The sequence below is a fragment of the Oncorhynchus gorbuscha genome, linkage group LG02 (genome assembly GCF_021184085.1).
Source record: "Oncorhynchus gorbuscha isolate QuinsamMale2020 ecotype Even-year linkage group LG02, OgorEven_v1.0, whole genome shotgun sequence".
Taxonomy (NCBI): Eukaryota; Metazoa; Chordata; class Actinopteri; order Salmoniformes; family Salmonidae; genus Oncorhynchus; species Oncorhynchus gorbuscha.
The window spans coordinates 568,189-583,270 of record NC_060174.1 but is presented as its reverse complement, the minus strand read 5'-3'; the positions used below and the strand labels follow the sequence as shown (position 1 = coordinate 583,270).

Below are 15,082 nucleotides of genomic sequence, written 5' to 3'. Positions count from 1 at the left end.
AACCTGGCACCATCCCTACGGTGAAGCATGGTGGTGGCAGCATCAGGTCTGGAGGAAACCTGGCACCATCCCTACGGTGAAGCATGGTGATGGCAGCACTTGAATCTGATCAAACATCTCTGGAGAGACCTGAAAATAGCTGTGCAGCGACGCTCCCCATCCAACCTGACAGAGCTTGAGAGGATCTGCAGAGAAGAATGGGAGAAACTCCCCAAATACAGGTGTGCCAAGCTTGTAGCGTCATACCCAAGAAGACTCGAGGCTGTAATCACTGCCAAAGGTGCTTCAACAAAGTATTGAGTAAAAGGTCTGAATACTTATGGAAATGTGATTTCAGTTTTTTAAAACTTTTTATAAATGCACTAACATGTCTAAAAACCTGTTTTTGCTTTATTATTTTCGGTATTATGTGCAGATTGATGAAGGGGAAAAATGAATCCATTTTAGAGCAATTCTGTAACTTAACAAAATGTGGAAAAAGTCAAGGGGTCTGAATCATTTCTGAGTGCACCCATATGTCAGACAGGATGAGACCAGGATAATGGAGGGTGTAACCCATATATCAGACAGGATGAGACCAGGGTAATGGAGGGTGTAACCAATATATATCAGACAGGATGAGACCAGGGTAATGGAGGGTGTAACCCATATGTCAGACAGGATGAGACCAGGATAATGGAGGGTGTAACCCATATGTCAGACAGGATGAGACCAGGATAATGGAGGGTGTAACCCATATATCAGACAGGATGAGACCAGGGTAATGGAGGGTGTAACCCATATATATCAGACAGGATGAGACCAGGGTGGTGAATAGGGAGCAACAGTCTCAGGATGCCTCCCAGACAGGACCCTATTCCCTATATAGTGCACGACTTTAGACCAGAGCCCTATTCCCTATATAGTGCACTACTTTAGACCAGAGCCTTATTCCCTATATAGTGCACTACTTTTTACCAAGCCCGATAGGACTATATATTGAATAGGGTGCCGTTTGGGACTCAACCAGTCAGTCAATCATTCTCTCAGGTCCTCAGCAACCAGGGAGGGAGAGAGACGACACCCTCAGCCCAACAGACAGGGAGGGTTAACAGTCAACACAGGATCTGTCCAGGTCCTCGCCTGGCAGGGAAGAGGAAAAGGACAGAGAGAAAGGGAGAGAGATATCAATAGAAAGAGAGCACCCTGCCCTCAGCTGACAGACAGACAGACGTCTCCCCTCCCGGCCAGCTGGGGGGGGGGGCTCTCATGTATCCCTGTCTGTCTCTAGGAACTCTCCAGGGCATCCAGAACTTTCATGATCTGCTGTTTAATGGCCTTGGTGGCGTCACCCGCGTTGGGGATCAGATACCTGCAGAAAGAGAGAGAGGAACTGGTATACTGACAGAGCAGAGACTGGTATACTGACAGAGCAGAGACTGGTATACTGACAGAGCAGAGACTGGTATACTGACAGAGCAGAGACTGGTATACTGACAGAGCAGAGACTGGTATACTGACAGAGCACAGAGACTGGTATACTGACAGAGCAGAGACTGGTATACTGACAGAGCAGAGACTGGTATACTGACAGAGCAGAGACTGGTATACTGACAGAGCAGAGACTGGTATACTGACAGAGCAGAGACTGGTATACTGACAGAGCAGAGACTGGTATACTGACAGAGCAGAGACTGGTATACTGACAGAGCAGAGACTGGTATACTGACAGAGCAGAGACTGGTATACTGACAGAGCAGAGACTGGTATACTGACAGAGCAGAGACTGGTATACTGACAGAGCACAGAGACTGGTATACTGACAGCACAGAGACTGGTATACTGACAGAGCAGAGACTGGTATACTGACAGAGCAGAGACTGGTATACTGACAGAGCACAGAGACTGGTATACTGACAGCGCAGAGACTGGTATACTGACAGAGCAGAGACTGGTATACTGACAGAGCAGAGACTGGTATACTGACAGAGCAGAGACTGGTATACTGACAGAGCACAGAGACTGGTATACTGACAGCACAGAGACTGGTATACTGACAGAGCACAGAGACTGGTATACTGACAGCACAGAGACTGGTATACTGACAGAGCAGAGACTGGTATACTGACAGAGCACAGAGACTGGTATACTGACAGCACAGAGACTGGTATACTGACAGAGCAGAGACTGGTATACTGACAGAGCACAGAGACTGGTATACTGACAGCACAGAGACTGGTATACTGACAGAGCAGAGACTGGTATACTGACAGAGCACAGAGACTGGTATACTGACAGAGCAGAGACTGGTATACTGACAGAGCAGAGACTGGTATACTGACAGAGCAGAGACTGGTATACTGACAGCACAGAGACTGGTATACTGACAGAGCACAGAGACTGGTATACTGACAGAGCAGAGACTGGTATACTGACAGCACAGAGACTGGTATACTGACAGAGCAGAGACTGGTATACTGACAGAGTAGAGACTGGTATACTGACAGAGCAGAGACTGGTATACTGACAGAGCAGAGACTGGTATACTGACAGAGCAGAGAGACTGGTATACTGACAGAGCAGAGACTGGTATACTGACAGAGCAGAGACTGGTATACTGACAGAGCAGAGACTGGTATACTGACAGCGCAGAGACTGGTATACTGACAGAGCAGAGACTGGTATACTGACAGAGCAGAGACTGGTATACTGACAGAGCAGAGACTGGTATACTGACAGAGCAGAGACTGGTATACTGACAGAGCAGAGACTGGTATACTGACAGAGCAGAGACTGGTATACTGACAGAGCAGAGACTGGTATACTGACAGAGCAGAGACTGGTATACTGACAGAGCAGAGACTGGTATACTGACAGAGCAGAGACTGGTATACTGACAGAGCAGAGACTGGTATACTGACAGAGCAGAGACTGGTATACTGACAGCACAGAGACTGGTATACTGACAGAGCAGAGACTGGTATACTGACAGAGCAGAGACTGGTATACTGACAGAGCAGAGACTGGTATACTGACAGAGCAGAGACTGGTATACTGACAGAGCAGAGACTGGTATACTGACAGAGCAGAGACTGGTATACTGACAGAGCAGAGACTGGTATACTGACAGAGCAGAGACTGGTATAATGACAGCACAGAGACTGGTATACTGACAGCACAGAGACTGGTATACTGACAGAGCACAGAGACTGGTATACTGACAGAGCACAGAGACTGGTATACTGACAGCACAGAGACTGGTATACTGACAGAGCAGAGACTGGTATACTGACAGAGTAGAGACTGGTATACTGACAGAGCAGAGACTGGTATACTGACAGAGCAGAGACTGGTATACTGACAGAGCAGAGACTGGTATACTGACAGAGCAGAGACTGGTATACTGACAGAGCAGAGACTGGTATACTGACAGAGCAGAGACTGGTATACTGACAGAGCAGAGACTGGTATACTGACAGCACAGAGACTGGTATACTGACAGAGCAGAGACTGGTATACTGACAGAGCAGAGACTGGTATACTGACAGAGCAGAGACTGGTATACTGACAGAGCAGAGACTGGTATACTGACAGAGCAGAGACTGGTATACTGACAGAGTAGAGACTGGTATACTGACAGAGCAGAGACTGGTATACTGACAGCACAGAGACTGGTATACTGACAGAGCAGAGACTGGTATACTGACAGAGCAGAGACTGGTATACTGACAGAGCAGAGACTGGTATACTGACAGAGCAGAGACTGGTATACTGACAGAGCAGAGACTGGTATACTGACAGAGCAGAGACTGGTATACTGACAGAGCAGAGACTGGTATACTGACAGAGCAGAGACTGGTATACTGACAGAGCAGAGACTGGTATACTGACAGAGCAGAGACTGGTATACTGACAGAGCAGAGACTGGTATACTGACAGAGCAGAGACTGGTATACTGACAGAGCAGAGACTGGTATACTGACAGAGCAGAGACTGGTATACTGACAGCACAGAGACTGGTATACTGACAGAGCAGAGACTGGTATACTGACAGAGCAGAGACTGGTATACTGACAGAGCAGAGACTGGTATACTGACAGAGCAGAGACTGGTATACTGACAGAGCAGAGACTGGTATACTGACAGAGCAGAGACTGGTATACTGACAGAGCAGAGTCAGTTAGTGGAGTCAGAGACAGCCAGTAGCCGTACAGTCAGTTAGTGTAGTCTAGTAAACAGAGACAGCCAGTACCCGTACAGTCAGTTAGTGTAGTCTAGTAAACAGAGACAGCCAGTACCCATACAGTCAGTTAGTGGAGTCTAGTAAACAGAGACAGCCAGTACCCGTACAGTCAGTTAGTGGAGTCAGAGACAGCCAGTACCCGTACAGTCAGTTAGTGTAGTCTAGTAAACAGAGACTGCCAGTACCCGTACAGTCAGTTAGTGTAGTCTAGTAAACAGAGGCAGCCAGTACCCATACAGTCAGTTAGTGTAGTCTAGTAAACAGAGACAGCCAGTAGCCGTACAGTCAGTTAGTGTAGTCTAGTAAACAGAGACAGCCAGTACCCATACAGTCAGTTAGTGTAGTCTAGTAAACAGAGACAGCCAGTAGCCGTACAGTCAGTTAGTGTAGTCTAGTAAACAGAGACAGCCAGTACCCATACAGTCAGTTAGTGTAGTCTAGTAAACAGAGACAGCCAGTACCCATACAGTCAGTTAGTGTAGTCTAGTAAACAGAGACAGCCAGTACCCATACAGTCAGTTAGTGTAGTCTAGTAAACAGAGACAGCCAGTAGCCATACAGTCAGTTAGTGTAGTCTAGTAAACAGAGACAGCCAGTACCCATACAGTCAGTTAGTGTAGTCTAGTAAACAGAGACAGCCAGTACCCATACAGTCAGTTAGTGTAGTCTAGTAAACAGAGACAGCCAGTACCCATACAGTCAGTTAGTGTAGTCTAGTAAACAGAGACAGCCAGTAGCCATACAGTCAGTTAGTGTAGTCTAGTAAACAGAGACAGCCAGTAGCCATACAGTCAGTTAGTGTAGTCTAGTAAACAGAGACAGCCAGTAGCCATACAGTCAGTTAGTGTAGTCTAGTAAACAGAGACAGCCAGTAGCCATACAGTCAGTTAGTGTAGTCTAGTAAACAGAGACAGCCAGTAGCCATACAGTCAGTTAGTGTAGTCTAGTAAACAGAGACAGCCAGTAGCCATACAGTCAGTTAGTGTAGTCTAGTAAACAGAGACAGCCAGTAGCCATACAGTCAGTTAAAGTCAGTAAACAGCCAGTAGCCATACAGTCAGTTAGTGTAGTCTAGTAAACAGAGACAGCCAGTACCCATACAGTCAGTTACTGTAGTCTAGTAAACAGAGACAGCCAGTAGCCATACAGTCAGTTAGTGTAGTCTAGTAAACAGAGACAGCCAGTAGCCATACAGTCAGTTAGTGTAGTCTAGTAAACAGAGACAGCCAGTAGCCATACAGTCAGTTCGTGTAGTCTAGTAAACAGAGACAGCCAGTACCCGTACAGTCAGTTAGTGTAGTCTAGTAAACAGAGACAGCCAGTAGCCATACAGTCAGTTAGTGTAGTCTAGTAAACAGAGACAGCCAGTAGCCATACAGTCAGTTAGTGTAGTCTAGTAAACAGAGACAGCCAGTAGCCATACAGTCAGTTAGTGTAGTCTAGTAAACAGAGACAGCCAGTAGCCATACAGTCAGTTTGTGTAGTCTAGTAAACAGAGACAGCCATTACCCGTACAGTCAGTTACTGTAGTCTAGTAAACAGAGACAGCCAGTACCCATACAGTCAGTTAGTGTAGTCTAGTAAACAGAGACAGCCAGTACCCATACAGTCAGTTAGTGTAGTCTAGTAAACAGAGACAGCCAGTACCCATACAGTCAGTTAGTGTAGTCTAGTAAACAGAGACAGCCAGTACCCATACAGTCAGTTAGTGTAGTCTAGTAAACAGAGACAGCCAGTACCCATACAGTCAGTTAGTGTAGTCTAGTAAACAGAGACAGCCAGTACCCATACAGTCAGTTACTGTAGTCTAGTAAACAGAGACAGCCAGTAGCCATACAGTCAGTTAGTGTAGTCTAGTAAACAGAGACAGCCAGTAGCCATACAGTCAGTTAGTGTAGTCTAGTAAACAGAGACAGCCAGTAGCCATACAGTCAGTTAGTGTAGTCTAGTAAACAGAGACAGCCAGTAGCCATACAGTCAGTTAGTGTAGTCTAGTAAACAGAGACAGCCAGTACCCATACAGTCAGTTAGTGTAGTCTAGTAAACAGAGACAGCCAGTACCCATACAGTCAGTTAGTGTAGTCTAGTAAACAGAGACAGCCAGTACCCATACCATACAGTCAGTTAGTGTAGTCTAGTAAACAGAGACAGCCAGTACCCATACAGTCAGTTAGTGTAGTCTAGTAAACAGAGACAGCCAGTACCCATACAGTCAGTTAGTGTAGTCTAGTAAACAGAGACAGCCAGTACCCATACAGTCAGTTAGTGTAGTCTAGTAAACAGAGACAGCCAGTACCCATACAGTCAGTTAGTCAATACCTCTCCACAGCAGAGATCTCTATTCCAGCAGTGTTGCTGTTGCCGAACTTGAAGGTGATGAGTTCTGGGTGTTTTTTCTTGGAGGTGATCTTGACCACGCTGTTGAGGGCCTGTCTGGACTGGATATAGGCAAAACCCTTCCTGGACGCGATCTCCCTCAGACAGTACATGTGGGTCGCTGTGATCAACAGGTGACTGGAGAAACAGGAACCACGTGACATTAGAAACAGGAACCATTAGAAACAGAAACCACGTTACATTAGAAACAGGAACCATTAGAAACAGAAACCACGTTACATTAGAAACAGGACACATTAGAAACAGGAAACACGTTACATTAGAAACAGGAACCACGTCACATTAGAAACAGGACCCATTAGAAGCAGGAACCATTAGAAACAGGAACCATTAGAAACAGGAGCCATTAGAAACAGGAACCATGTTACATTAGAAACAGGACCCATTAGAAACAGAAACCACGTTACATTAGAAACAGGACCCATTAGAAACAGGACCCATTAGAAACAGGAACCATTAGAAACAGGAACCACATCACATTAGAAACAGGAAACACGTTACATTAGAAACAGGAACCACGTCACAATAGAAACAGGACCCATTAGAAACAGGACCCATTAGAAACAGGACCCATTAGAAACAGGACCCATTAGAAACAGGACCCATTAGAAACAGAAACCATGTTACATTAGAAACAGGACCCATTAGAAACAGGACCCATTAGAAACAGAAACCACGTTACATTAGAAACAGGACCCATTAGAAACAGAAACCACGTTACATTAGAAACAGGACCCATTAGAAACAGGACCCATTAGAAGCAGGAACCATTAGAAACAGGAACCATTAGAAATAGGAACCATTAGAAACAGAAACCACGTTACATTAGAAACAGGACCCATTAGAAACAGGACCCATTAGAAACAGAAACCACGTTACATTAGAAACAGGCCTCATTAGAAACAGAAACCACGTTACATTAGAAACAGGACCCATTAGAAACAGGACCCATTAGAAGCAGGAACCATTAGAAACAGGAACCATTAGAAATAGGAACCATTAGAAACAGGAACCACGTTACATTAGAAACAGGACCCATTAGAAACAGAAACCACGTTACATTAGAAACAGGACCCATTAGAAACAGAAACCACGTTACATTAGAAACAGGACCCATTAGAAACAGAAACCACGTTACATTAGAAACAGGACCCATTAGAAACAGGAACCACATCACATTAGAAACAGGAAACACGTTACATTAGAAACAGGAACCACGTCACATTAGAAACAGGACCCATTAGAAACAGGACCCATTACAAACAGGACCCATTACAAACAGGACCCATTACAAACAGGACCCATTACAAACAGGACCCATTACAAACAGGAACCACGTTACATTAGAAACAGGAACCATTAGAAACATGCGTCTATGGTAACAGGAATCTCAGAAGTTGTCACAATGCGCTTTACAGTTAACAGAAAACTCACCTGGGGAACATGTGTCTATTGTAACAGAAAACTCACCTGGGGAACATGTGTCTATTGTAACAGGAATCTCACCTGGGGAACATGTGTCTATTGTAACAGGAATCTCACCTGGGGAACATGTGTCTATTGTAACAGGAATCTCACCTGGGGAACATGTGTCTATTGTAACAGGAATCTCACCTGGGGAACATGTGTCTATTCAGGAATCTCACCTGGGGAACATGGAATCTCACCTGGGGAACATGTGTCTATTCTAACAGGAATCTCACCTGGGGAACATGTGTCTATTGTAACAGGAATCTCACCTGGGGAACATGTGTCTATTGTAACAGGAATCTCACCTGGGGAACATGTGTCTATTGTAACAGGAATCTCACCTGGGGAACATGTGTCTATTCTAACAGGAATCTCACCTGGGGAACATGTGTCTATTCTAACAGGAATCTCACCTGGGGAACATGTGTCCGGTCTCCTTGACCTCATTACAGGGAACATGTGTCTATTCTAACAGGAATCTCACCTGGGGAACATGTGTCTATTCTAACAGGAATCTCACCTGGGGAACATGTGTCTATTGTAACAGGAATCTCACCTGGGGAACATGCGTCTATTGTAACAGGAATCTCACCTGGGGAACATGCGTCTATTGTAACAGGAAACTCACCTGGGGAACATGCGTCTATTGTAACAGGAATCTCACCTGGGGAACATGTGTCCGGTCTCCTTGACCTCATTACAGGGAACATGTGTCTATTCTAACAGGAATCTCACCTGGGGAACATGTGTCCGGTCTCCTTGACCTCATTACAGGGAACATGTGTCTATTCTAACAGGAATCTCACCTGGGGAACATGTGTCTATTCTAACAGGAATCTCACCTGGGGAACATGTGTCTATTCTAACAGGAATCTCACCTGGGGAACATGTGTCTATTCTAACAGGAATCTCACCTGGGGAACATGTGTCTATTCTAACAGGAATCTCACCTGGGGAATATGTGTCTATTGTAACAGGAATCTCACCTGGGGAACATGTGTCTATTGTAACAGGAATCTCACCTGGGGAACATGTGTCTATTGTAACAGGAATCTCACCTGGGGAACATGTGTCTATTGTAACAGGAATCTCACCTGGGGAACATGTGTCTATTGTAACAGGAATCTCACCTGGGGAACATGTGTCTATTGTAACAGGAATCTCACCTGGGGAACATGTGTCTATTGTAACAGGAATCTCACCTGGGGAACATGTGTCTATTGTAACAGGAATCTCACCTGGGGAACATGTGTCTATTGTAACAGGAATCTCACCTGGGGAACATGTGTCTATTGTAACAGGAATCTCACCTGGGGAACATGTGTCTATTGTAACAGGAATCTCACCTGGGGAACATGTGCCTATTGTAACAGGAATCTCACCTGGGGAACATGTGCCTATTCTAACAGGAATCTCACCTGGGGAACATGTGCCTATTCTAACAGGAATCTCACCTGGGGAACATGTGCCTATTCTAACAGGAATCTCACCTGGGGAACATGTGCCTATTCTAACAGGAATCTCACCTGGGGAACATGTGTCTATTCTAACAGGAATCTCACCTGTGGAACATGTGTCCGGTCTCCTTGACCTCATTACAGGGAACATGTGTCTATTCTAACAGGAATCTCACCTGGGGAACATGTGTCTATTCTAACAGGAATCTCACCTGTGGAACATGTGTCCGGTCTCCTTGACCTCATTACAGGGAACATGTGTCTATTCTAACAGGAATCTCACCTGGGGAACATGTGTCTATTCTAACAGGAATCTCACCTGGGGAACATGTGTCCGGTCTCCTTGACCTCATTACAGGGAACATGGTGCTTCACATCTGGTTTGTTGATCCATGTCTGGATGTTTACGATCTCCTTCCTGTCATCATCCGACATGGACGAGCTGTCAATCTCATCTGAACAGCGAGACGGGGGGAAACAGCCATAGAGATCAAACTAGATCAATAGTTTTAGTCAACTAGAGCAGGGGTTCCCAATTGAGGTGTCTGTTGAGTCCCAACCCCCCCCCCCATCAGGGTGACCCACAAGTGGGCCCCGATTCACAGTTTGGGAACCACTGAACTGGTGGTGAGTAGGGCTGTGGCGGTAATTAAATTTAATCAGCCGGTGATTGTCAAGCAAATAACTGCTGATCTCAAGGTAAATTGACCATTAATTAACATTCACATTTAGCATCTGCTGTCTTCCACACACAGCCTACAAGCCACTGACCTTCCGTGGAATTATTTTATATTATGAAGAATACATTTGAACATTCAAGTGGATTCAGAATGTTCCACATTTTGTTATATGTTACAGCCTCATCAACCTACACACAATACCCCATGCTGACGTCACAATACCATCACAATACCCCATAATGACATCACAATACCATCACAATACCCCATAATGACGTCACAATACCATCACAATACCCCACTGACGTCACAATACCATCACAATACCCCATAATGACGTCACAATACCATCACAATACCCCATAATGACGTCACAATACCCCATAATGACGTCACAATACCCCATAATGACGTCACAATACCCCATAATGACGTCACAATATCCCATAATGACGTCACTATACCCCATAATGACAATGCGAGACATTTTTGCAAATGTATTAAAAAAACAGAAACGTCTTATTTACATAAGTATTCAGACCCTGTCTATATAAGGTATATAAGGCTGTAACGTCACAAAATGTGGAAAAGTCAAGTGTCTGAATACTTTCCGAATGCACTGTAGCTGAATAAAATAAAAAGGATATTTTCTCCAAAGGATTTGAGGGAGTGCGCACATGCTGCTATTCTTGTGTTGAGCGGTTAACAAAGGAACTGGTTCTCCTATATGCTTCATTTACAGTTATTTATGGAACTTTAGTTGTGTTACAAAGGCTGAATGGTATTTTATTAGGATCCCCATTAGCTGTTGAGACTCTACTGATGATTTGACAAAGGTCTTATGAAAGGCATGAGCTCTGTATTGTTTATTGTGCAGGCTGTACACACGTCATCAGTCTCTCATTCACAATTTGACAAGCACTTGATAATGCCTCAAATGATCCGCCTGCATTCCCTTTGTGTGACCCTAATGCCCCCTAAAAAGAAATCCATGCCTTTTGCGGCTAGTGGCCGTTTTTCCCTTGGGCTGAATATAATCATTATAATTCCCCTCTCCAGGCTGAAAACTTCAAAGCACCTCTCACACAAATGGCTCTCCCACACATGATAGGGTCTTTCTCACAGGCTACAAGTGAAGACAGACACGTCGGGATGCAACCATGCTCATCCTCATAATTGAAGATATTGGAAGAAATGTCCACATTTACTATGTCAGCCAACAAGATGAGTAGGCATAACGAACAGCAAAAGTACTAGCCTCTGTAAATCTACTATCCCCCATAGTACAACAGTTGACAATGCACACATGGTAGTAGGCTATAAGTGTGAATGTCCCATTAGCGGGGGGAAAAACATTCAAAAATAAAAGTGTTTATGCATGTTTTTATTGTAAAAGGTGCATTTTTATGGTGAACATTTTCTTCCCCAAACTTGAAACTAATGCACTGTTTGTCTGCAGTTAGGCTCTACACCCCTTGTAAAGCGGATTAACGTGCTTCATTTTAAAATAAGTTATTTGGCCACTTTAGTTGTGATACTAACCCTATCAAAACATATAGGCCTGTGGGCATGAGGTGTGCAACTATGATTTGGAAAAGTACACAAGCTGGAATAATAGTAGAGAGAATGATTTATTTCAGCTTTTATTTCTTTCATCACATTCCCAGTGGGTCAGAAGTTTACATACACTCGATCAGTATTTGGTAGCATTGCCTTTAAATTGTTAAACTTGGGTCAAACATTTCGGGTAGCCTTTCACAAGCTTCCCACAATAAGTTGGGTGAATTTTGGCCCATTCCTCCTGACAGAGCAGGTGTAACTGAGTCAGGTTTGTAGGCCTCCTTGCTTGCACACGCTTTTCAGTTCTGCCCACACCTTTTCTATAGGATTGAGGTCAGGGCTTTGTGATGGCCACTCCAATACCTTGACTTTGTTGTCCTTAAGCCATTTTGACGGCTGCGTGTTCCCATGGTGTTTATACTTGCGTACTATTGTTTGTACAGATGTTTGGAAATTGCTCCCAAGGATGAACCAGACTTGTGGAGGTCTACAATTATTTTTATGAGGTCTTGGCTGATTTCTTTTGATTTTCCCATGATGTCAAGCAAAGATGCACTGAGTTTGAAGGTAGGCCTTGAAATACATCCACAGGTACACCTCCAATTGACTCAAATGATGCCAATTAGCCTATCAGAAGCTTCTAAAGCCATGACATCATCTTCCGGTATTGTCCAAGCTGTTTAAAGGCACAGTTAACTTAGTGTATGTAAACTTCTGACCCACTGGAATTGTGACACAGTGAGTTCGGTCTGTAAACAATTGTTGGAAAAATGACTTGTGTCAGGCACAATGTAGATGTCCTAACCGACTTGCCAAAACTATAGTTTGTTAACAAGAAATGTGTTGTGGTTGAAAAACGAGTTTTAACGACTCCAACCTGAGTGGATGTAAACTTCCGACTTCAACTGTACTAAATAATATCTGTGTGAAATGAGTTTAGATTCAGAATGGACCATTATCATGCAACTGTCGGAACAGGGGCAGGGGAAAAATATGTCATCTATGCACTGAAATAGCGAATGGAGGACGCTTTTCCCGTGGTTTTTCCCGTGGTTAATTTGCATGTCAGATAGGTAGGCTATACTCCTGTTGTAAAGAGAATGTCACGCCTTGGTCTTAGTATTTTGTGTTTTCGTTATATATTTGGTCAGGCCAGGGTGTGACATGGGTTTAAATGTTGTGTTTCGTATTGGGGTTTTTGTAGGCATTGGGATTGCGGCTGAGTAGGGGTGTCTAGAGTAGGCTTGGCTGCCTGAGGCGGTTCTCAATCAGAGTCAGGTGATTCTCGTTGTCTCTGATTGGGAACCATATTTAGGTAGCCTGGGTTTCACTGTGTAGTTTGTGGGTGATTGTTCCTGTCTCTGTGTTAGTTATTTTCACCAGACAGGCTGTAGAGGTTTTCACATTCCGGTTGTTGTTTTTGTATTGTTCATGGTTTTTTCTTTATTAAAGATGTATCGAACTAACCACCCACACATTGTAGCAGTATAGTATTGTAGTAGTATTAATTGTAGTTATGTATTAGTAATGTAGTATTAATGAAGTAGTATTGATTGAGGTAGTGTAGTATTGTAGTAGTATTAATTGTAGTAAGGTATTACTAATGTGGTAATATTGATTGTAGTACTGTAGTACTATTGATTGTAGTAGTAGTATTGTAGATGTATTTCACAATAGTTACCTGTATCATACTCTTCCTCATCACCGATGCTGAACACTGGCTTCACTCCTCTGTAAGGTTTTCCAACCCGGTCACTACTGCTCACATGCCTGTTATATAGAAGAGACAAACAAGTCAGAGGGTTGTTCTTCATTCCTGCCACCCTACATGAAGCACGACTAGCCACACGCAGCTATGTTACTATTAGAGGAATAAGAAACCACGGGATTAGTCAGGCCTATCTGGGATTTAAAGCCATCTGGGATTAGTCAGGCAGCTATGTTACTATTAGAGGAATAAGAAACTATTTAGTCAGGCAGCTATGTCACTATTAGAGGAATAAGAAACCAGTTAAAGCCATCTGGGATTAGTCAGGCAGCTATGTTACTATTAGAGGAATAAGAAACCAGTTAAAGCCATCTGGGATTAGTCAGGCAGCTATGTCACTATTAGAGGAATAAGAAACCAGTTAAAGCCATCTGGGATTAGTCAGGCAGCTATGTCACTATTAGAGGAATAAGAAACCAGTTAAAGCCATCTGGGATTAGTCAGGCAGCTATGTTACTATTAGAGGAATAAGAAACCAGTTAAAGCCACCTGGGATTAGTCAGGCAGCTATGTCACTATTAGAGGAATAAGAAACCAGTTAAAGAAGTGGTTCTACAATTACAGCGTAATTTATTAGTGGTGATATTCAGGGCAATAGAGGCACATACAGTAGATATACAGCCACAGCCCCGTTTCTCACCTTGGAGAACAGTGAACCACACAGCCCAGGCTCTCACCCTGGAGAACAGTGAACCACACAGCCCCGGCTCTCACCTTGGAGAACAGTGAACCACACAGCCCAGGCTCTCACCTTGGAGAACAGTGAACCACACAACCCCGGCTATTACCTTGGAGAACAGTGAACCACACAACCCCGGCTATTACCTTGGAGAACAGTGAACCACACAACCCTGGCTATTACCTTGGAGAACAGTGAAATAGTATCACACACTTAAAGTGAATGTCCACTCAAACATACTCCAACCCTACATACTTCCAGGTTGGAGCGAGCGGTCGCATCCGCACTTCGGTCCGCAGGAGACACTGCTAGCTAGCCAACAGCCAACGTCTACCGAATAGAACTTCCACACTCAACAACCCGGTCGCATTCCGCTTCGCTCCACAGGTAGTATCACATTTTCATTTCATTTCATTACAGTACAACGGTTTGATTTGTTTGATCGTAGCTAGCTACATAGCTAGCTACATAGCCGTCTTTGTATCAAAGATAATTGTGTAGTCTAGAGCGATTTTCTAGGTTAGCTAGCCAGCTATTGTCGTTCTTTTAACGCAACGTAACGTAATCAACACTGCTAGCTAGCCAGCTAGCCCCCGAATAGCAGCACTGTAGAAACTATTACACTCAACGGAACGACTTGATTAGTGTAGTGTCAACAACACAGCCACTGCCAGCTAGCCTACAAAGTCAACAACGCAGCCACTGCCAGCTAGCCTACTTCAGCAGTACTGTATCATTTTAATCATTTTAGTCAATAAGATTCTTGCTACGTAAGCTTAACTTTCTGAACATTCGAGACGTGTAGTCCACTTGTCCTTCCAATCTCCTTTGCATTAGCGTAGCCTCTTC

At 44.2% G+C, this 15,082-nt stretch overlaps 1 protein-coding gene across 1 annotated transcript in view; it reads right to left on the bottom strand.

Annotated features, from left to right (window-relative positions):
- Positions 1-273: 273 nt before the first annotated feature.
- The window catches only part of tbc1d23 (TBC1 domain family, member 23), a 67,179-nt gene continuing 52,370 nt past the window's right edge, over positions 274-15,082 (bottom strand). The window contains exons 15-18 of the mRNA XM_046299442.1: positions 13,468-13,556; positions 9,866-10,001; positions 6,542-6,736; positions 274-1,351 (exon numbers count right to left, since the gene is read on the bottom strand). Of these exons, the coding sequence (XP_046155398.1) occupies positions 1,267-1,351; positions 6,542-6,736; positions 9,866-10,001; positions 13,468-13,556 (505 nt within the window). The 3' untranslated portion in view covers positions 274-1,266. The remainder of the gene's footprint in view (positions 1,352-6,541; positions 6,737-9,865; positions 10,002-13,467; positions 13,557-15,082) is intronic.